Source organism: Furipterus horrens, unplaced genomic scaffold, assembly GCF_987537825.1.
Source record: "Furipterus horrens unplaced genomic scaffold, mFurHor1.1.pri manual_scaffold_17, whole genome shotgun sequence".
NCBI lineage: Eukaryota > Metazoa > Chordata > Mammalia > Chiroptera > Furipteridae > Furipterus > Furipterus horrens.
Window position 1 is genome coordinate 34,120,642 of NW_028327187.1, and position 24,333 is coordinate 34,144,974.

A 24,333-nucleotide genomic window follows, 5' to 3' on the forward strand; every position below is an offset into this window, starting at 1 on the left:
ATTGTTCAGGCACAAAATGACAGGTTCATTGAAAGGCTCACTTGGTAAGATGATGGACAGACATCCAATGTTCCAGAAAGCTGCCTGTCACATCCACCTCAGATCTTCTACCTGGAAAGAAAAACATCAGAAAAGGATAAACCTCTCTTGGAGATAAAGCAATAAGAGTAGCTTTTCTCCAGTGATCGGTAGTGTTTTATTATTATTATTATTATTATTATTATTATTATTATTATTATTATTTTGAGAGGAGTGGACAGGAGGGAGAGAGAGAGGGACAGAAATATTGCTTGGTTGCCTCTCGCATGCCCCCAACTGGGGACCTGGCTCACAACACAGGCATGTGCCCTGACTGGGAATCGAACCAGTCACCCTTTGGTTCGTAAGCCAGTGTTCAATCCACTGAGCAACACCAGCCAGGGCTGGGTTTTTTTTTTGTTTTTTTTTTCATACAAAGTCAGGTTCCCCTTCAAGGTGAAAGAGACAAACTCTTTGGAAACATGATATCCTCCTCAGCCTGAGGGGAAAGGGATTTGCTACCTCTGGGCCATCCTGCACCAGCTCCATTAAGTGAAATAAATTGCATTAACACCCTGAAATTTCATTTATTTTATTTTTTAAATATTTTAATGTTTTTCTATTACAGTTGTCTTAATTTTCCCCCTTTGCCCTCCTCTGCCCAGTCCACCCCCCCACTCCCACAGTCAAAATTCATTTTCCCCAGCCTGAGTTGTGTTTGAATCATCTTCCTTGCAAAGAAATTTTACATCCAGTCCAAGCATTTCTTCATCTGCTGCATCAAGCTGTCCTCATAAATATATTTGCCTGGACAATCGGGAAATTAGAATGCAGATAATAATAGAGGCAGTTGTAAAAGAATTGGACATTCACCAAAACCAAACTGGTTTAAGAACTATATCCAGATTGCACCTTGCTGTGTCTGGGGATAATAATGCCGTTATGTGAGACTTATCCCAGCATTGGATCCCAGAGCTCTGTATAAGATTTTGCAGACTGAGATGTGAGGTTATAGAAAAACTCAAGAACTGAAGTCTCATTCATATATATGTGTAAATATATATATATATATATATATATATATATATTGTGTGTGTTTGCATGTGTGTGTGTGTGTGTATCCAGAAAGCTTAAGCAAAGACCAATCTAAAACCCTCACAATTGATCTTTTTCTGCTCATATATAACTGAGAATGGGGTAAATTGGCTTTTAAATGCAACATGTGAACGTTCGTACGTAATCTGAGCTCTGGAAGGGGCAACAAGCCCAGTTGAAACACAGGGTCTTGGGCTGACAATGGGGAATCTGGGAGGCAGCCAGCAGGATTCCAACATCTCCCTCCATTCTCAGAACATGCCTTTGCTGTGCCAGAGCACTTCTACTCTGCTCTCAGAGATTTCCCTGTGTCTGCTGTTTCTGAAATAGCCAGCCCAAATAATCCTTGTGCCAAAGAGTCATGATTTTGGGTTGGCAAGTTCTGCTCCCCTTCAGAGGAATGAGTAAGATTTTGAGAAAGGAGAGGTATGCCCATAATTCTGCACTATTTTTCCCATCTAGAAAATGAGGGATATGGGCTGTGCAATCCTTATTATTAGCAGTATTGTTACCATTAATCATAGTTACAGCAGTCAACATTCACGGAGGTCTTACTATGTGTATTGTATCAAAGATGGGGGAGAATTCTTCCGCTCTGCCTTTCTTAAATTCTTATGACTAAACTAAGAATAAAATTGACACAAAACCAAAAACAACAATTTAATAGGCCAAAAACAGACAAATGTCAGCAGTTGCCTATTGATCAACCTAATACATATATGAATATCTTTGTCCTACTAACTGAATGAGTCTCAAATTGGAAGGCCTGAAAGGACTTTCTCTTAAGCAATTAAAATACAAACTCCTAAGAAAGAGTAAGTAAAGGCTCAGAAGGGAGGCAGAGGACACTTTTCTTTGGAGCTTCACCCTGTACCAACACTTCACAGGCACTTTGATTTCTGCTGGCAACACAATCCATGATCCCCAGGGCAGCCTCTTCCTTCTTTCCTTTCTGGTCTAAGTATGAACAAAAAACAAGCCCTTCTCCTTAATTCTCCTTAGCAAAGCTGATAAAACCTAAAGGAAACCAGAGGATATATTAAAGCATAGCTACTTCTTCTTTAAAAAAATGGTCAAGTTCAGCTTTCTTACCACGATGTGCAGCTCATTATTTGCCAAACTCAAAAGTCTTGTTCAACATGCATCCTGTCCAAAGAGACCTTTTTTAGTTTGGGGTTATTCCCCAATTTCAACCCTTCCTTTGTCTCTCTCTTTTCTGGGGCAAGGATTGGTGTAAACTGTTCAGAGTAAGAGGGAAGTAAGGATGGATGGGCCACACTTAAGTCAAGGGCTATTATTGTCTTTCAGGCAAACAAGTGCTTGTATGAACATGGGCCTTTCTTAACCTTGCTCATGACCCCAGCGGTCAGAGGCAATCAGACTAGTTCTGGTTCCTGCCACAGAGGCTGGAGGCACATAAGCCCTCAGGAAGGAGGGTGGGAGAGCTCACCTGAAAAAGCCTTCTTCTTCGCAGTCTTCTCGCAGGTGCTTTCCACGGGAGACTCAGCCAGGCAAGGGCGGTGGGGAAGGAGGGGTTCGGTGGCATCTTCAATTCCTTCATGCCCTTTCAGCTGTTCGTTGAATTTTACATTACTTTCCAAACCTGACTTTGAAATTAGTGTTTTGGCAACATCTGCATATCAGAGTGCATTCTCCAGGAAGAGAAGCATGGTTGCAGAAGTCTTGACAGGCCGAGTAAGAACATCAGGCAGAGTGTCCCTCTGCTTTGTAGTGGATTTTGAACAGTGATCCCTGCTTGTGTAGCTGTAATGACTTTATTAAGAAATGTGGTTTTGAGTTGTAAACTTAATCTATCAGACAAATAAAACCACAAATTTAGTTCAACTGGAAGTCATTTGTTAGTTTGGCTCTTTAACTATCATTATAACATAAATTGTAACTGTTACAACCATCTCTGGGAGTACATGGATATTTTACAGCTATTGTAAATGAATGGTATTACAGTTGCAGACCTGTGGCTATAAAACCACAGGAAATGTAGTTGAAGAGAGAACACCTGGTTTCATATAGGTTTCCAAGCCCTGTGTATCAAAAGACAGAAAATATGTGCTTCTATATCACCTTCTAGGTGATAACAGTGGGTTACTATATATTTATGTCCTATAACACTGTATGCATTGGCTACAGATGGTTTAAAGAGTCATGATGCCCAATCGGTGGCTCTAGTCCCTGAATTAAACTTACCCCTGAGACTTAACAGCATTTCCTTCCAAATAATTTGAGTATCTAATCACTAGTCTTCTGGATAGAACTCATGGCATGGAACATTTGCTAGGCTCTATTTTTGCAGAAGCTCAAAATTAAGGGCAACTATAATTAGCCCCAGCTGGTTGATGAAGAAACTGCAACTATAAGAGGTTTAAAAGAAGCAAAGTGCCACAACCCAGTAGAAAAATGAGCAAACAGCATCAGCAGACAATTCATAGAAGACATACCTGTGACTGATAGAGTTAAAAAGGGTGCAGCCTCGCTAGTAATCAGATAAATGCAGCTTTAAACCACAGTAACATACCATTTTCCCACTCTCATATAGGGAAAAGTTTACTAACCATGATAATACTTGACACTGGTAAGGATGGAATGAGATGGATCTTCCCACTCCTGCTTAATGATAGCATGAATTTGTACAACTATTTATTGAGCATTACAAAGTAAGATCCCACATTGCATCAGGAGTCTTTAATGTGTTCTTGTAATTTGACCCAGTAATTTTGGTTCCATTCTAAGGTAATATTTATTTACAAAAATGTTTAACAAAATACGAGATATGAAAGGAAAGTGGAAAACAAAAAGTCTAATTTCCAAAAATAGGATAAAGGATAAATAAATATTTAGTGTAGGAAGGTATTATGCAACCATTAAAATCCTCACTTTAAGAATACTTAATAACATGAGGGATGCTCAGGGTGAAATATTATCTGAGAAAGTGGGACATAAAACTTTCTAGAAGTACAATCCTTGTTGTCTTCTTTAAATGTATGGACACAGGTAATGCAAAAAAAAAACTAGGATAAATGGAAATGTAGCAAACTATAAGCAGTGATCGCATTGGAGGATGGGATTATAGGTGATTATTTTCTTTGTATATTACTATATTTTCCAATTTTTCTGCAATGAAAGATATTACTTTTATAATCTAGCATGGTGGTAAGGGGTTGAGGAGGTTACTTTATTTTCTTTTATTTTATTTTTGAGGAGGTTACTTTAAAAAGCAAAGTACAGAAAATTACTGAACAAAGGAAGAACAGACTCTGAAATGAGAATATTGGCTTTACAGGCATCCAGGCCACTAAGATAAAAACTGTTTCTGGTTCTCACTTTTATGTGGAATATAAAAACAAAGAACATAAAACTGAACTCATAGAAACAGAGAACAGATTGACAGTTGCTCAAGGAAGGGGGGTCGGAGGTGGGCAAAATGGGTGAAGGAGGCGAGAAGGTACAAACTTCCTATTATTATAATAAATATGCAAGTCTTGGGGAAGTAGTATATGGCAAGGTGACTGTAGTTAACACTGCTCTATTGTGTATTTGAAAGTTGCTGAGAGAGTAGATCTTAAAAGTTCTCATCACAAAAAAAAAAAAAAATGTTAACCAGAATTATTATGGTGGTCATTTTGCAATATATACAAATATGGAATCATTATGTTGTACACCTGAAGCTATATCTCAATTTTAAAAGTAAAGTTAAAAAAATTTCTGAACTTGGATTTTGAAATTGGACTCTTGAGACCCCTTAAGGGTTCATGTTTGGGTTTCAGAGGCCCCTTGAGATTTTATTTAAAATGATCATGTATGTGTTTATGTGCATTTTTCTGGGGACACGGTGCATGGCTTTCAGATATTCAAAGGAACCCTTGACCATAAAAAGGAACATAAAGTTTAGTAGTATAGCTAGTGAATCAGTTTGGTCCAACTATGATTAATGTAGTCAGACCCTAACGTCCAGTTTTCCCTTATCTCATTAACCTGACATTTCACCTTCTGTGCAGAATCATGTTGACAATTCCTACAGATGTAAACCTACTACACCAAGCTATAATCACCTTAGAATGTGACATATGGGCCCATTCAAAAGCCTAACTAAAATTAGGAAAGTAATCATTATATTCTAAAAATAACAATTACTTTTCCTGACTAGTGTGGCTCAATTGGTTGAGCATCATCCTGCAAAGCAAAAGGTCACCAGTTTGATTCCCAATCAGGGCACATGCCTGGGTTGCCAGGTGGGCATGTCCCCAGTTGGGGGCATGCGAGAAGCAACCAATGGATGATTCTCTCTCACATGGATGTTTCTCTCCTTCTCTTTCTCCCTCCCTTCCCCTGTCTCTAAAAGTAAATAAAATCTTTTATAAAAATAAATAAAATCTTTTAAAATAATCATTACTAATACTATTTTTACACTTCACCAGGTACATGCACAGGTAATCTCATTTCATTCTTAGAGCAACTCTGTGGGATAAAGTGGTCATATCACTCCCATTTCACAGGTAAAGTGACACCCTGATAGAAGACAAGACTGGTGCACAGACAAGCAGCTAAGTAAATGTTTCTTGACCCTGGGCCATCTATTTACACTCCTGAAACTCTCTTCTTTTTAGTTCTTGCCTTGGTTCCTTGCCTTGGACTCCCTCCACCCAAATAAAAAACCTGGCCCTTAAAAGCTGGGTGAACGGTGACTTTATGCCATTTTTGCAACTTCTTTTGAGTCCAACTCTTTCAAAATAAAAAGTTATAATAAAACACAACAAAAGACTCACTAAAGCTGAAACTGTACTAAACTAAAATACATAAAATGAAATCACTTTTAAAAGCCCTCCCCTTGACTTTCCACGCACCTTTCCTTCACAGTTCCCCACTTCCACAGAGCCATCTTCAGCTCTGTTGTGATCAGCTAGCCTTAGCACAAGTGACTAGTGGGACTGCCAAACATTGACACTTTGAGCTAAAGAGTAGAAAAAATCAGGTCAGTTGTCCAGTTGCTTTGAAAAGCCACTAAAAGTTGCCTTCTTGCCGATTTTAAAACTTTTTTTTACTGTTATTTAGTTGTTTGGTCATCTTTTATAGGCCCAGCTGAATGCTCTAAGAGTTAGGCACCACTGAGTGCTGTCCTTCATGAATCCACCTGAGATCCCTCGCACCAGGCTCTCTCTAGGACAACTTCATGCTTGTGAGCAAGCCAAGAACCAGAACCAAGCCAGACACTAAATTCTGTGCTTTAACTTCATTTAGTGGCACCACCTGTGCAAACACTGGGGGACGTACCAACGCCTACCACATTTGCCTGCTGGCTTCTGTGAAAGCATTGCTGAGTGGGGTTCCATCACTAAGGGGCAACCTGAAGTCTCCTGTAACAGAACTCTAAGCCCAGGTGAACAAGAAAGCCTAAGAAGGGAATCTGTGTAAACTAGAGGGGACTTAATATATTCCTTCTTTCGGATTCAAAATCATGTAAATAATTCACCCTTGTATGTTCTAACCACTTAACAGGTAAAGAGGGAGCAGGAAGACCCACGCCTTAGTAGGCATCTGACTCACATAAAATAAGATTACATAATTATTGAAAATAGTGTCAGTACCTGAGGCTTGAGCTGGGAGAAAACAATTAGCAACCTTATATCGAGGATCTAGCACATGCCAAGCATTAAGACATAGCTCACCCCTGCAGGATTACACAGTCTTATGGGAGAATAAATATCAATGTCATCTGAGGAATGTGAAAGTATTGCAGATTCAAAGGCCAGAGACACTCCATTGTGGGAGAATCAGAAAAAGCTTTACAATTGTTAATGCACTAGATGTGGGGAACCAAGGCAGAGCTTAAAATGTATTTTGTACCTCTTTTTTGTAGGCCCATAACAGAAACCTGCTCTCCATAGATTTTGATCATATAACGCGCACAGGAAAGATCTATGATGACCATCGGAAATTCACCCTTCGAATTCTTTATGACCAGACTGGACGACCTGTTCTGTGGTCTCCTGTAAGCAGATATAATGAAGTGAACATCACATATTCGCCATCGGGACTGGTGACATTTATTCAAAGAGGGATGTGGAATGAAAAAATGGAATATGACCAGAGTGGAAAAATAATTTCAAGAACTTGGGTTGATGGGAAGATTTGGAGCTATACCTACTTAGAAAAAGTAAGTATGTAGGCAAGATAAACTAATTCTGAGTTTCTAACTGAGAATGTTGAAAGTGACCCTAATTACTCATTTTGGTAAGAACTGGCAAGAGAAAAGTCTGTGTTCTGGATGTTCTGTTTGGTAGAAATAACCAAAAGAAATCTATATATAATTGTTTGTATAATTATATACATACTTATATATGTCCTATAAGAATAAGCTGGTTTGCAACTGAAAACTTTCCCTAACCCCACACTCTGCCAAGTACTTCAAACTGAATTCAGGACAATGGCTTAGCTTTCTCCTCATTTAAGGATATTTGGTCATGCTCTTGAAAAGGTATGTTTATTATTGTGAAAGCTCATACTGAGGAAAATAGGTAGAAAATTATAAAATTGTGTGTTAATGTATCTCAGCTCTGAAAAAGAGCCTCTTACAGAGAGGATAAGAAAATGTAAGTTTGTTAGGATAATTAGTATACACTTGAGGACTAATCTTCACCAGTAATCAATCGGTCTGAGGGAATGGTGGCAGTGGGGTCATGGTCATAATCCTTTGTGTGCAGTGAGTCTCCAGTAGCATCCATAATGGGTGCCTGTGGCCTCTGTTTGCTAGCAATAGACAAGGATTTGAATCTAGGCACCAAAACCACTTGTAAAACATCGGTCCTCATACAGTAAAATAGTTTCTGGTCAGACCAGTATCGGAGGGCAATAAAAGAAATTGATCTCTATCTGCCATTTCAACTTCTAGTGTCCTAAGATAATGTCTCTTGTTTCCCAAATCCACCCATTCAACTGAATTTATCAGTCCTGAATTAATTTCAGGGGACATTAAAAAATGCTTTCCCTTGACCGGTTAAGGGTAATGAGTACAAGGTAACCCCTAAAAGTTCTTAGAAAAGTTAGAGGAGTTCATAGCTCACAGGGCAAAATTTCACTATGTCCACCCTGTGATGCCAAGCCTTTCAAATATACCACCCAAGGTTTAAAACAAAAGTGTGCCAGTGGTTGTATGTCATTGTAACAACTATTGTACTATTTCCCTGAGTTAGTTGATGGGGAATTTGCCAAGTTGGAAATGCCTAGGAGATAAAGTTGACCCCACCTGGGAACCAGGATAAAGGAGGGAATTCTCTGCTGTATCTACCCTATGTTCTTTTCTGCCAAAGAAATTGATCAAACCTATAATCTCTACTCTGCACTGGGAACATCTAAATCTTACAGAGTGGGACTTTCCTCTTTTGAATTACAATAACAAGAATGACTGGCAAAACCATATGACTAGTGCCCACAATGGGCTGAACTTGTTACAACATAAAATGAATCCAAATGTTTGATGGTATGTTTACCATCAAATATGCAAGGCATATAATGACGACCTTCATAAAAATTTAAAAAGATGCCACTTATTACTGCTGGACTATAGGCTGATTTGTTTTTCCAGGGGTGAGGATGGGTTTGCCAGCTCTCTTCAGGAAACTTGCATGGGTTTGAAGTCATAACCCCAACTTCATCAACACCATACTCTGGCTGCTGAGCTAATTGCCTACAGACAGTTGCATCTGGCTCTGGGAAGACTTTCCCTTTAGGCTGTCTATACAATAACAAAAGAGCCTATTGAAAACTTACATTTCAGCCCTGCTTGCAGTTATTAGCCTCTGAAGCAATTTCATTGTTTCTCTTTTCTGAATTAACTGATTATTTCATCAAGCTTCCTTGAGTGAAGAAACACATGAAGCAAACTTTGCATGAGTTTTCTTTGCTCCAGGAACTTACTTGGCAATAATTTTTGAAAACAAAACAAAGAAAACTCTGTAAGACTGTCAGTGTCTGCAGTGGACATAAATAACACCTAATTAACATGGAATAATGTAGCTGCAGTGACTTCCAAAGACTAGTTTCCTGACCAATGAGACAAGCCAAATCACTGGTGTCTTTTAGTTAATTTTTGTCCCTTTCTTGACTCATATTTAATTTGCTCTCTAATTAAAAAGGTAACCCCTGACTTCAGCAATCTTATTATAGAAAACTCAAAACCTACAAACACATGGTTCTTTACTTTCTAAAAATCATTTAGCATGACACTGATTTGATTTTATTTTAAAGATTTTATTTATTCATTTTTCGAGAGAGGGGAAGGGAGGGAGAAAAAGAGGGAGAGAAATACCAATGTGTGGTTGCCTCTCAAGCACTCCCAGCCAGGGACTTGGCCCACAACCCAGACATGTGCCCTCACTGGGAATCGAACCGGTGACACTTTAGTTCGCAGGCCAGCGTTCAATCTGAGCCACACCAGCCAGGGCTACATTGATTTTATTAACATTATTTTTACCAGTAATAATAAATAATTCACTAAACAGATGTGATGATTAAATGAAATCACTTAATATAAAGCACCCAGCACATCTAGTCATTCAATAAAAGTTAATTTCTTTCCATTTGAATACTGCATTATAGTATTTATTTTCAAGTCAAGAACTTAAATACTAGAACTTACTGCTACATGAAGGTAAATTAAAACAGGAAAGAATGGAAGGAATGAAGGAAGGAAGGAAGGAAAGGAGGAAATGAGGAAGAGAAGGAGGAGAGGAAGGGAATTAAAGCATCTTTGAAACTGTGACTCTAGGAAAAAAAGGGAAAGTGTTGAATTTATAAAATCCAATTTACATGTAACTTTTTCAGTGAGGTGATGAGGTTCTGTGTGTTCCTGTGCTCATTTCAGTCCTCTCTTTAACATGGCCTCTGCTGGCACATTTTTTCACTATATCTGTGGCAGAGCAAGGACTAAAAGCCTGGCTCTTATAGTGTCTCTTAAAGAATTCTCAAACTTTAAAATGTATACGTCTTTATATGCCTCAAAATATTTCTGGTATTACCTCTGTAAATTTGCTTGCCATCCCTATACCATGATGTATTAAAGAGAAACAGCAGATATTTCACTTTAACATGCATAAAATTTGTAAAAAGTATTTGGCTTCCTCTAGAGTACGTGAAACTTACACATATTATTCGTATTTTCAGACACAATGGTTTGTAACCATTAGGAGAAAAATAATTATTTGGGTAATAGCTGAAGTTGCTTAAATAATCTCTTCTCTATTAAAAAATCAATTATTGCTTCTTAAATTTTCTCTGTGTGGTCATTAATTCTCTATCTTGATTTATGAGAGTTCCCTGAGTTAATTATATTTTGAAGACTTGTGGAGCTAAAATTTTCCATTACAGTAAATCTTTCAGTTTCCTGAAATCATTTGTAAGAACTTCATTTTTAAGATGCATTTGAATATATTTATAATCATGTAATAAGATGCTTTAGTCTGATACATTTACACAAAATTGCCTTTTCGGGGCTGAAATTTTCAAAGGCAGCTTGGAGGGACAGAATGCAGCCTGTGGCTTGAGGTTTCAGGTGGCCCCGCACTGCCATCTGGTGGTCATTCGAATGCCTTAGCTACTCGAATTTCTGCCATCTCATTTCTATTCTTTTTTTTTTCTCTCCCTCATATTTATTTTATTTTTTTATTATATCTTTTTTTAAATTATTGATTATATTGTTACAACAGTTCCACGAATATACAGCAATGATTCTTCTTTTTCTCTTCTTCTTTACAATGATCTCTTTTAGGATCTCACAATCAATTTTTAAGAATAAAAAGCTTTCTACCCTATTGTTTGGAGTAATAAGAAACAGCCTTTTATCCTGTAGCAGCACAGTGGGCGCTGGATGGACCCATAGCATTGTTTATGAACAAACTGATAATAATGCTCACCCAAAGTGAAAAAGCAACCAAGTGAGAGCGAAATGGTATTCTGGCAACAAACACAATGGTTACATTCACTAGATTTCTAATCACTTCATCCACATTCTTGCCATTGGCAGGGAGCTTTAAAATAGACTGGGGAGTTTTCAAGAGCACAGCTTCAGCACCACCTAGGAACAGGGTCAGGCAGTGGTTGACTGCAGCGTGGAGGATGAGAGCAGGAGAGAGAGCACAGTGGCAATGTGCTATAAATGTTTGTAAAGGCTGATACAGCGACTGGAAAAGGCATGGCCCTGGCAGGCTGGTACTAGGTAATGTGTGAAAGCCATACGGTGATAGTCTCTGGTCTGCGACACAGTGACAGATATCATTTGGCTATGGCCAGTTGACAAAAGAGAGTGGAAAAGAGCTAGAAAATCTGACTTTTAGCATAGAGGTAGTGTAGAGGCATTTTCTACCGATTTGCCCCAGCTTTTGTTCTTAGTCGAGGAGGAGGTTCTCCCTTTGTGTCCTCATGCCCATGCAGGAATGCGAAGTCTTCTGCCCTCTGTTCAGGGGGGTTTTCGGAGCTGCAGGTTGTCCACAGGTGAGGAGGTGATAGTGTTTCCACCAGCAGCCCTATATAGCCTAGCAGAGTACTTGGTGGAAAGAAAGAAATGAGTGAATGAGCAAATAAATGCTGACTTTGACTTCACAGTACTGACATGCAATTCAAAATCGATAATTTTCAGAAGGGCACAGAGGATATACAGTTTTGAAGAATGAAATGTACATTATGTGTGCTTATGTGATACATATTCATAAATACTTATGTAATTTATATTTAGAAGATTAAAAAATACCTATTGTTTTCATACCAGAAACTTCAGAAAATAAAACTCAACTAAGTCTTTATGCTTGAGAGGGTAGTTCTCAAGAAGGAAACAGTAAAGCTTCCTTGGGGAGTTATATCAGAATTTTTCTGGGGTGAGCAATCTTTATTTTTATTAAAAGATGGGATTCATGCCCTGATTGATGTGGCTCAATAGGTTAGGCATTGTCCCAAAAAGCAAAAGGTCTCCGGTTCAATCCCCAAGCACATGTGTGGGTTGCAGACCATGTTCCCGGTTGGGGGCGTGTGAGAGGCAACTGATTGATGTTTCTCTCACATATCAATGTTTCTCTCCCTGTCTTTCTCCCTCCCTTCCCCTCTCTCTGAAAATAAATAAATAACCCTGGCTGGCATTGCTCAGTGGATTCAGTGCAGGCTTGCGAACTGAAAGGTCGCCAGTTCGATTCTCAGTCAGGACACATGCCTGGGTTTCAGGCCATGCCAGGTCCCCAATTGAGTGTGTAAGAGAGGCAACCCATCTTTCTCACACAAGGGTGTTTCTCTCCCTCCCTTCCCTCTCTCTAAAGATAAATGAATAAAATATTTTTAAATAAATAAATAAAATCTTTTTTTAAGATGAGATTTAAATATTCTTCAATTAGAAATAGGGCTGACTCTTTCTTAAAACTGCTCCTTTTATGTCTAGGTTTAAGATTACAATAAGATAGTCGAATATCATTGAAACAGCTAATACATGCAAGACATTACACTTCAACAATAACTGTTTCTAAAATACAGATCAGGTTGGAGAGAGAGGACTTGCATAACCAGAGGGTTGTCCATTTTTAATGGCATGTTCCCAAAGCAATAATAATGATATTTTATAGGCAACTTTTCAGGAAGACATCTAGCACATGAAGTCAAAGAACACTTCTTGGTGACTATCACTTATTACATGGCAAACCTTATGCCATTTATTTACTTCCCTCCTATCCATCTCCAAATTGAAACAGCAGTTAACTTTTCTGGAATACGGACTTGAGTATTTCTCCCAGCTGTGAAAATGCCCTGTCCTTCAATTTGCTTTCAGTGGTTCCCTGTTGCCAACATGTTTAAGTCCAAACTCCTTAGCATGGCTTAGCAAGCCCAGCATGACCTAGATCCAGCCTACCTGACTGGCTTCATCTCTTGCTGTTCACCACCATCCATGCCCGAACATACCCATGCGGTGGCCACACAAAATTCCTCTCATTCTCTGAAAAAACCATGTTTTCTTTCTTATCCAGACCCTCACAGTGCCATGCCCTCTGTCAGGAGCACTCTCTCCCTACTCCACTTCACCCACCTCCCTACCTTCTCCTGGCTGATCCCTAGTCATCCTTTAGGTCTTAACTCAGATGTCACTTTCTCCAGGAAGTCTTCCCTGACCTCTTAAGTCTGGGTTAGCTGCTTTCTCCTCTGCCTTCTGAAAGCACCCTATACTTTGGGTTAGCTGCTTCCTCCACTGCCTTCTGAAAGCACCCTATACTTTTCCTGTCATAACACATTTCACACTGTATTGTAATGGCTTGGTTATTTGTCTCTCTCCTCTGTTAAACTGTAAGTTCTATGAGAATAGACACAATTAATGAACACACCTGTATCAGCTAGGGTACACCACAATGCCTGGCACATTAGTAAGTGCTCAATAAATTTGTGTTGAATGGCTGAATGTGTATTTTCTTTAGTTTCCTCAACTTCAATGGTATATATTACACTACTCTGCCTTTGTCTCGTTTCAGTCTGTGATGCTTCTATTACATAGCCAGCGGCGTTACATCTTTGAGTATGACCAATCGGATTGTCTGCTCTCAGTCACCATGCCTAGTATGGTGCGCCACAGCTTACAAACCATGCTTTCAGTGGGCTACTACCGGAACATCTATACCCCACCAGACAGTAGCACTTCTTTTATTCAAGACTATAGTCGAGATGGCCGACTGCTACAGACCCTGCATCTGGGGACAGGGCGCAGAGTTTTATACAAGTACACCAAGCAAGCAAGGCTATCTGAGATCCTCTATGATACCACTCAGGTCACATTAACATATGAAGAGTCTTCTGGAGTGATTAAGACAATACACCTGATGCACGATGGCTTCATTTGCACAATCAGATACAGGCAAACAGGTTTGTTATGAGAGGATGGTGATGTGTTCACCACATCATATTTTTATGAGATTTTTGCTGCCCATAGTCTGAGATGGAAGCATCAACCTATAGACATTGAATCCAACAGTTACTTAGTTATCAAAGTATCTTCTATTGAGAATTCAAAACCTATTATAGCTACACAAGAACTGATCCCTTAAAAACATGCAGTTATTTCTCTTTTTCTCTCTTGGTTCTCAAGAAAGTTGAGATCTAAGTACTTAGTTTAACTGTGTACCCAGTTCTACTCACCACTAAATCTTCCCAAAGATACAGCTGCAAGATATCAGTCTCACTGAAACTAGTTCATGCCCTGTGTAACCCCTGCAAGCCTCAGTTGATGGCAAATTACCTTCAAAAGTCAGAGCTTTTTATTATATTTAATCCTTGGAGTTTCTAAAATGCTCAAATCCAGTTCCTTGAATCCTGGACTTTGAGAAAACCTGACCCTCTGACTTTGTAACCCAGATTAAATGAATTGAAAGTATTTTTGTCAGTGCTTATAAAAAGAAAGTATGCTTATAATATCAGTTTCCTCATCTCAGCCAGTGGATGGGTTATTACTTCTACAGTTCCTATAATTCAATTACTCTGTAGCTGTAATATACAGTATTTTAGATTTTTTTCAAATTTGGTGACTACACTATGAGAATATATACTATGAAATGATATACCCAGGCATTAGATACCAGGGGTTAATATCTAAAATTTTGTTTTGAAAATAAAAGCATTAATACTAGAGAAAATAACACTCGACCTTTCTGATTGCTCAATATTAAGTACCTAGCATTTCTCTCATTATGTTGATTTTTATTCCCCCAGGACCTCTTATTGGACGCCAGATTTTCCGATTCAGTGAGGAAGGCCTTGTGAATGCTCGCTTTGACTATAGCTACAACAACTTCCGCGTCACCAGCATGCAAGCTGTGATAAATGAAACCCCTTTGCCCATAGACCTGTACCGATATGTTGATGTCTCTGGTAGAACAGAGCAATTTGGAAAATTCAGTGTGATTAATTATGACTTAAATCAGGTCATAACTACTACAGTGATGAAGCACACCAAGATCTTCAGTGCCAATGGACAAGTTATTGAAGTCCAATATGAAATCCTAAAAGCAATTGCCTACTGGATGACTATTCAATACGATAATATGGGCCGTATGGTAATATGTGATATAAGAGTAGGAGTAGATGCCAATATAACAAGATACTTCTATGAATACGACGCTGATGGGCAGCTTCAAACTGTTTCTGTAAATGATAAAACCCAGTGGCGTTATAGTTATGATCTGAATGGCAACATCAACCTTTTAAGCCATGGGAATAGTGCTCGTCTAACTCCTCTCCGATACGACCTCCGGGATCGCATCACCAGACTAGGAGAAATTCAGTATAAAATGGATGAAGATGGCTTTCTGAGGCAGAGGGGAAATGACATCTTTGACTATAACTCAAATGGTCTGCTACAGAAAGCCTACAATAAGGCTTCTGGCTGGAGTGTACAATATTACTATGACGGGCTCGGGCGACGTGTCGCCAGTAAGTCCAGCCTAGGGCAGCACCTCCAGTTCTTTTATGCAGACCTTGCCAACCCCATAAGAGTTACTCATTTGTACAACCACACGAGCTCAGAGATTACATCCCTGTATTATGATCTCCAAGGTCACCTTATTGCCATGGAGCTAAGCAGCGGTGAAGAATATTATGTAGCCTGTGATAATACAGGCACCCCACTCGCTGTGTTCAGCAGTCGAGGTCAGGTGATAAAAGAGATATTGTACACGCCTTATGGAGATATTTATCATGACACTTACCCTGACTTTCAGGTCATCATTGGTTTTCATGGAGGACTCTATGATTTCCTTACTAAGTTAGTGCACCTGGGGCAAAGGGATTACGATGTTGTTGCTGGGAGATGGACGACACCTAATCATCACATATGGAAACAGTTGAACGTCCTTCCTAAACCATTCAACCTCTACTCCTTTGAGAATAATTACCCAGTTGGCAAAATTCAAGATGTTGCCAAGTATACCACAGGTATTTAAACAGTGCAAAACTTTACGCTATAGTAAAGAGATAGCTCATTGTTGTTTATCATATAATCTCAGTGCCTTTGTAAATATACTTCCTGTTCCTGCCAGTTAACCCACAAGTTGTTGTGTAGTCACTGTCTTCTTTAGTCTTCTACAGTGAGTAAAACTCTTCATAAAACATGATGTTTTGGGATCCTGGTTCATTTTTCTTCCCTTTAAAAATATATTTATTTATTTTTAGAGAGAAGGGATGGGAGAAGAAAGAGAGAGAGAAAGATCAGTGTGCCAGAGCCACATAGTTTGGTTGCCTCTCACACACCCCCAACTGGGGACCTGCCCTGCAACCCAGGCATGTGCCCTGACTAGTAATTGAACCGGCGACTTTTTGGTTCTCAGGCCAGCACTCAATCCACTGAGCCACACCAGCCAGGGCTTTCCTTTCCTTTTAAGCTTTCAGTTTATAGTTTTCACCCTTAAAAGTTTATATGAATAATTTCATAAAAGAACAATTCAGTATTCTTTTGCAGCAAATAAATCTAACATCACAGTCTGTGTGGCCTCAATACCACTACCACCATGTTAAGAATTTCAGTGCATTATCCAAGAATTAAAAAGTTTCCCTGCAGAGAGAGGATCGTATGTTTCAGAGTGGGTAACATAAGGGGACTTTTATTCCAAGCTTCCCATTGGCTAAATATATTGAAGGCAGGAGAGCATCATTAAGCTTGCCACAAGGGTTGTAAAGTATGGGCATTAACTTTTTTTTCTTTAATTTTGTGTTTCACAGACATTGGAACTTGGCTGGAGCTATTTGGTTTCCAGTTACACAATGTACTACCTGGATTTCCCAAACCAGAGTTAGAAAATTTAGAATTAACTTATGAGCTTCTACAGCTTCAAACAAAAACTCAAGAGTGGGATCCTGGAAAGGTTGGTAAAAGTTATACCATTTCTACTTAGCTGAGATGACAGAAGAGCATCCAACACCATGAAATAGTGTATTTGCTTATTTATGTTTGAGTTGTCTTCAATATTCACTAAAAATGTCCATGATTAAGGAGGAGGTAGGAAACAGCTTTCATGAAGGAAGGATCAAGGGAGTGAAGCTTTTGGAAAAAGAAGACTAACATGACTTGATGACTACTGTGTTAGACAAACAACAGAAGAAATGACCTGAACTTTTAAAATTCCGAAATGGACTACCAAGGGCAATTATGAATTATATATAGAGAAAAATTGTCCATTAAGAGACATGAAAAGATCAGATTTCCAATGGCAACATAATCTAGGGTGTAGTGCATGAAAAGCACAAGAATAAGAGAACTAAATTATTCTGATAAAGGAAAATATATATAGGCAATGAAACAAAAATAATAAATATTACAGTGACAAAGTCTGGAAAGATAAGAATACCCAAACATTCAAGTTTTGGCAGATGATTTCATCAGGAGTATGAAGTATAAATGAAAACAAGAAGAAACTTTTTCTTTCAATTGAAAGAAATAACAATAACTGTGTTTGCCAAAAAAAAATGGCTTTAACAAAATAAAACTGAAATTTGGGTGGAAAGGCTTGAAATTTAAGTGTAAAACATTATAACAGGGAATTCTAAGTAGGCTTTTCCCTTTCTGTAAATATATGTATGTAAATACTTTTTGTCATTAAAAGTCCTAAAAAAGTTTAGCAAAATGTTTAAAATTGCCAAGGCTATGTAATGGATCCTTGCAGGTTCATTATTCTCTTCTCTTTATTTCTTAGTATGTTTGAAAATTTCTATAATAAAATGGTTTTTATTTTAAGTCCATGTAAAAAGATCAGTGAAATTCTTGCTGGTTTGCTGTTGTTACTTATAAGGTCATAGCTGCTTGAAAGCAAGAATGATGCTGTATGCATCTCTTTATATCTTCCCGTGCCTCTACACACAGTCATAACAGCTAGTTGGTGATAAATTGGCAAAAGTGAAATGTCTTTGTTTTGGGGGAGCCAGGCTCACTTAATGTGAAGTGCTTTCTAGCTCTGAGTTCCTATGATATCAAGTTTGAACGTATTTCCTTATGTTTAACTCACCAGGATACCAAGAAATATATGTGAAGTGATCATGTCACCTGTTAGTGTTTTCTCTCCAAATCTCTGATGAAGGGATTCCAAATTTGGCTTGTTTTTAAATTGCAAACAGCAAATTGCAAACCAGCAAGTGCAAGCCTTTGTTTTGCACAATCACCAAGCATGTGACAGGCGTTTAACCTGTGCTATGTTTGCACTGTGCCTTTCTTCTTTCCTAGACTATCTTGGGTATTCAGTGTGAGCTCCAGAAACAGCTCAGGAATTTCATTTCCTTGGACCAGCTTCCTATGACTCCCCAATACAATGATGGACGATGCCTTGAAGGAGGGAAGCAACCCAGATTTGCTGCCGTTCCTTCTGTTTTTGGAAAAGGTATAAAATTCGCCATCAAGGATGGCATAGTGACAGCTGATATTATAGGAGTAGCCAATGAAGATAGCAGGCGACTTGCTGCCATTCTCAATAATGCTCATTACCTGGAAAACCTACATTTTACCGTAGATGGGAGGGACACTCACTACTTCATTAAGCTTGGGTCTCTGGAGGAAGACCTGGTGCTCATCGGTAACACTGGGGGGAGGCGGATTCTAGAGAATGGTGTCAATGTCACTGTGTCCCAGATGACTTCAGTGTTGAATGGGAGGACTAGACGGTTTGCAGATATCCAGCTCCAGCACGGGGCTCTGTGCTTCAACATCCGGTATGGGACAACAGTGGAAGAGGAAAAGAACCATGTGTTGGAGATCGCCAGACAGCGCGCTGTGGCCCACGCCTGGACTAAGGAACAAAGAAGGCTGCAAGAAGGGGAAGAAGGTATTCGGGCATGGACAGAGGGGGAAAGGCAGCAGCTTTTGAGTACCGGGAGGGTACAAGGTTATAATGGGTATTTTGTTTTGTCTGTTGAGCAGTATTTAGAACTTTCTGACAGTGCCAACAATATTCACTTCATGAGACAGAGCGAAATAGGCAGAAGGTAACAAAAAAAAATCTCTGCCTTTGCGTCACCAAAGACTGCCTGTTTTTAAAACATAAAATGGTTTATTGTATTGGTTTTCTAGATCAGAACTCTGTATATGTAAATATGGAGGAAAAACATATCCAACTGCCTTTCAATGTGACGGAAGATGGTATTTTAATATCGTTTGTTTAAACTCTTTAAGAAATGACAGAGATTTTTAGTTCTTGTGTGGCAGTATTCAAAAGAACACAAGTAGAACTCAAACAGCTAAAAAACAAAAAGTTTTCAGAAAGAACCACTTTAAATTTGTCGAACCATGCATAGACATATGTTCAAATACACAGAAGGAACACACGGTTCTATATCTCTGTTGTTACACAAAGTTTCATATTTAAGTGTTGGCAGAAAAGGTGGTGCAATTGTATGTGAATCTTGCATTTTGAAAGACTGCCAGCCTTTTCACATTTTTCAGATCTGTCATAGGAAACTTAAAAAGAAGTGTAAAATGTCCTCAGTCACCGTCTCCTAGAGTGGAGAACCATTTGCTCTTCCTCCCTGATTATTCCCTCTTGCTTGTTAAAGTAAATGCCATGTTGTTGTGCTGTGTTTTGGCGTGTAGTGGCTGGGTTCTGTCTACCATGCTGTGCTGTGGGTATGGTACCCAGACTGAATTGCCACTATTGGCTTGTGTGTACATGATACCAAGGCAGCTGGCCAATGTAACTTCTCCCACACCACTGTTTTTACTACATTTTGTTTTACTAAATTGTCCAGCTCTACTGGTGTCATGTAAACATAGCTTTTATTAACCTGGGTAGGAATTTTTCATTTATATATAGGGTGTGTTTTGGTCATAATTTCACATTAGCGATTCAGCATTTACACACTAATCCAGTGGTTTTGTGCACACAAAAGGTAATTTACTACAAAGCATGATTCTGGTACAAAAAAAAAAAAGAGGCTTTAGCAGGCAGGTATGCTTGGGATGCCAATAAATTACATGCACGACTACTGCACAAATTCATAAGAGCCAAAACCTTAAAACACTAGACCGAGTACTAAGGTTGAAAGGAAAGTACCAAAGAGGACCAAGCTAAACATCACAGTAGTTGTCCTACACTGTTTCAGCCCGCTTAGATTTATCTTTCAAATGTACAATTCTGTATTGAACATCTCTCAGCCATAGTCGGGAAACTTAATTAAGTGTACCCTTTCCACCCTAAAGCATTTCAACTAATTATAGAGGCAGACTTTTTTTTTTTTTTTTTTTTTTACCAAAATCATTTGTATGGCTATTTATTTTAGTTCTGTGCCTTTGCCCATTTCATTTGATTTAATCATCTCTCCTGCCTAGAAAAATAACTATTTTCCAGGAAGGGTGATTTTGTTCTGTGATCATTTAAAAGTTGGAAAAAGATTAGGATTAGTGTTAATATCAGCTGCAGCCTCTCAGTCTCTATGAATCCTGTAGTAAAAGAAGCCCCTTGGTGAGGTGGGAGATTTGAGCCCAGTAACAAAGAGACAGTTTGTAAAGTGCTGTGTAATTGGAAGTTACCACAAATAAAAATACATAACAGCATGAGGTGGCCTGTAGAAAATTCCCTTGAGCCGGCTTCAGCACTTTCATCCCTGAGTCTGGACATTTACTATATCTGAAAGAGAATTTATGATGGGGTGTTACAGTTTGGATTATTTCCAGCTTCTACCTAAATGCAGCGTGGGGGTCATTGCCTTGCTTTGTGATGACAGTGTCTTTGAAAAGATGCAAAGTCAGAATACAGGTTCAGGTTAAGGTTTTTAAAGAGTCTGGTTCCTTACTGCACTAAGTAAAGTGAGGGAGAGACAAGGACCCACAAATAGTAGGGGAGGATGTATCCAAACATTTCATTTTCAAAACCTTCAGGTTGGCATTACCACATTGTTACACATGTATTGACAGACAGTGAGAGAGAGGAAGGATTCATGATTAACTCATCTCTCTTTTTAATTGGAAGCTCACCAACTCAAGAGATTACTAATCCAGGCTACAATCATATTATTGGGGTTTTTTCCCTGAATCAGGCCTGTGTTAATGGTACAGTATTTATTCAGGATGGCATTCTTAAATGATTAACAAACTTGTTGAAAATTTGAATACCTCCACACCAGCCTAAAAATAGACCTTAAGTTCCTAGAACCTCTGATGTTCTTTTAAATTAATGGAAAATAATTTGTGAACTGTACATAGAGAGTGCATTCATAAATGTGATGATGTATTTTATCACTAATCCAAGATGTCAATATTAGAGTCTATTTTGCTTATATTTTAAGTGATTATACTTCTTTGCAATTCACTGATGGTGTGTCATTTTCAAACTGCTTTAAATATCCATTAGAAACAAATATTTGAAGCTTTTATGTAATAGTAATTACCTTGAACTGTGCATTCCTAGTTTGTAATACATATTTATTTAGTTTGTGCCTTTAGTTTCTTAAAGTTATATTTGTATTATATTCAGGAAATGCACTTTTTTTTATCACTTACAGCTGTGGTTTTAATACTGCCTTGAACTATTACTGTTCTCTTTCCCATTTCCAAAGTTTTTGGAAGGAAAGAGAAAAAACCCAAAAGGTTAACACTAATGAGTAGTAAATGTAAGAGAAGCATTTTGGCATTTCTCAATAAGAATGTGGAGATACTGAGCACAGTACATTGCTTCCTGTTTGGCTGAACACAAAGAATGCCTTCATTGACTTGTAGTTCTGAAGTTTCAATTAATGACAGAACAGTTTGTTTGCATTTCCTGGTGAAAGTAAAAGCATTTTAAAGAGAAACATATGAATTTCTCATACTCAACAGACAGGCGGCTGGCACTCCACAGTCACACCCCATTCAAGTAACTCAGAGTGAGAGCGTAAGGGTTGGCTCTCCTATGAAGAACACTCTGGGTTGGAAGCAGGGAATACTCTGTGCTCATTTCTTTTTCCTAGTTCGGCCCATTTTATTTGTGCTTTTTTTTTGTTATGGTTTGTTTTCACTCTTGCACTACAGTCTAGAGATCCAAATGAGCTGAAAAGTTCACAGTTTAACAGACATTTAAATGCATTTATTTTGAGTTGTTATTCTAATCATTGTGGATTAGAAGCATGGCTCCTGAAAGAAAGGGACATAAAGCCCAGTTTTTAGCAGAACACTCACCATATCAATAGGCATATACTTTATTTTTAACCCAGCAGCATAATGTATAAAATAAGCGCGTCCTTTACTGTCAATTTATCTAGAAGATCTATAATATAGAAACTATACATATATATAATATAATATATACAACGTAGCCAAATGTATGAAAACTTGACAATGTATAATTTGGAATTCACATGCTAACTACATAGAGAGGTATAAAATTAAATTATAATTTTCATAAGATTTTTCTTTTTATCACTGTTTGCACAGTTTCAAGTATTCTACCACATTATTTCTACTTCTTTCTTTCTTTTTTTTATTTCTAAAGAAAAAATATTTTTAACCAGACCAGGCCCACTATACCACGTGAGAGAGTCAGGGCAAAGTTTTTACATTTATGAAGATACGTGCCTGTAAGGGCAATTGTACTGGAGTTCAGTGGTGATGGAAGCAAAAGTACAGTAATCAAGTATTGAAAGAAACTGTGGAGAGATTGGAATGTATCTTCTGGAAAATGGAAGGCTACAGATTGGATACAACCTTCTTGTTTTCTTGGAGAAGCCCACGTACACATAGCTGACCTGACTAGTACTTCAGATCTCAGACTGCTCTTCCACAGCCTTTTGTAGGGTTCTTTATTCTGCAAAACAAAACAAAAAAATTACAAAAAAATTTAAAAAATAACAAATAAAAAAGCACAAAAAACACAAAAAAGAAAAAAAAAAACAACAACAACCAGAAAACAACAAACAACAACAAAAAAGAATTCAACCACAAAATAGTGACTGTTATTTCAGTGTGTCCTTCATGTGAAAGCTAATTAAGGACCAAGTATACTACTGTGTGTAAGAAGAAATTACTTCCTAACCAGTAAGTGAAAATAGTTAGAGTTAAACTTGCTGTGGATTTTGTCTTGGCAGTTGTCATCTTACATTATTTGTCAAAGGAAATGTGTTTGGCAGTTAAAAATCCTTCCTTAGATTTAGTGGTGGACTTTAACCTCTTAAATAAATGTTAGTATATCAGATTGTGTCCTTGAAAAATATTTTACTTGTATGACTCATGACAATGTCTAAACCTTTACTATTCTTCTGGCAAAAGCATCAGTAAGAGAAAAGGTAAAAAAGAGAAGTATGGCCTTTACGTCAGAAAAGTATTCTTTTTAGCTGCTTACTTTCTCATGAAAAGTAAAGATGTTTACAGTGTATGCCAAGATTTTCAGTTTCTATATAACAGCAGTTAGAGGTTCTAATCATACTGAAAATTGTGTTATAATGGACTTCGCCGTGTTGCTAGGAAACAATAGGTTCCAATTTTGTATTCCTGCTCTCACTCCTGTGCTGAAAAGTGACTGGATACTGTACAGGTTCATGTTCTCTGGCTGCAGTTAAATGGTCTTTTGCATTTTGCTCTGGTTTTCAGGCCAGAAGCATGCATTTTTCTACAAGAGCATCACAACAACATGCTGTAAATATTTAAAGTTAAACATTATGTGTCAATATTTGAAAGAAAAAAGTACTTTGAATATTTCGTTTTTAAAAAATAAAATTGCAAATGAACATTGTGTCCCATTTTATTCATGCGCCAAGCGGCCTCTCCAGTCAGTCTGGTAACCTGGGATATGAAAAGTGGCTCCCTAATAGGGAACAATAAGCCTGCGTTATCTTGAAAATGTAGGTGCAGAAATCAGAAAGGCACTAATCCTAAGCAGGCATCTCTTCATTTTTATTTTTCATACAAATAGAATCTCTGACACAAATGACCATTTAATAAAAAGAGAAGAGTAGCTGTTGAAAGTTTAAATGCCTCTAGGCTATGACTTTAAAAAAAGGTTCTCTCCTGTTGATACCTTTCTGGGCAATAGAAAGAAAATAAAGGATTATAAGACGGGGCTGAGGGAGATGTTAGGAGAGCAGGGCACCCAAATGCATTGGCAAAAAAAAAAAAAAGAATGGTGGGGAGAGGCAATCAGGAAGACTCAGAAGCAGCAGCTCTTCTGACGACTTAGGTCCTGAGCAATTGCAGTGACCGTTGGCCCTTACTTTTTCACAAGATGTTTATGAGTGACACTGGGAAAACTG

General features: G+C 38.2%; 1 protein-coding gene across 5 annotated transcripts in view; it reads left to right on the plus strand.

Annotated features, from left to right (window-relative positions):
• TENM1 (teneurin transmembrane protein 1) overlaps positions 1 to 19,108 on the plus strand; it is a 730,204-nt gene extending 711,096 nt beyond the window's left edge. For all 5 annotated transcript variants that reach the window (XM_090265126.1, XM_090265127.1, XM_090265128.1 and 2 more), the window contains 5 exons: positions 6,986 to 7,282; positions 13,620 to 14,007; positions 14,851 to 16,071; positions 16,855 to 16,997; positions 18,350 to 19,108. In XM_090265126.1, coding sequence (XP_090121252.1) covers positions 6,986 to 7,282; positions 13,620 to 14,007; positions 14,851 to 16,071; positions 16,855 to 16,997; positions 18,350 to 19,108 — 2,808 coding nt within the window. The remainder of the gene's footprint in view (positions 1 to 6,985; positions 7,283 to 13,619; positions 14,008 to 14,850; positions 16,072 to 16,854; positions 16,998 to 18,349) is intronic.
• Positions 19,109 to 24,333: the final 5,225 nt, after the last annotated feature.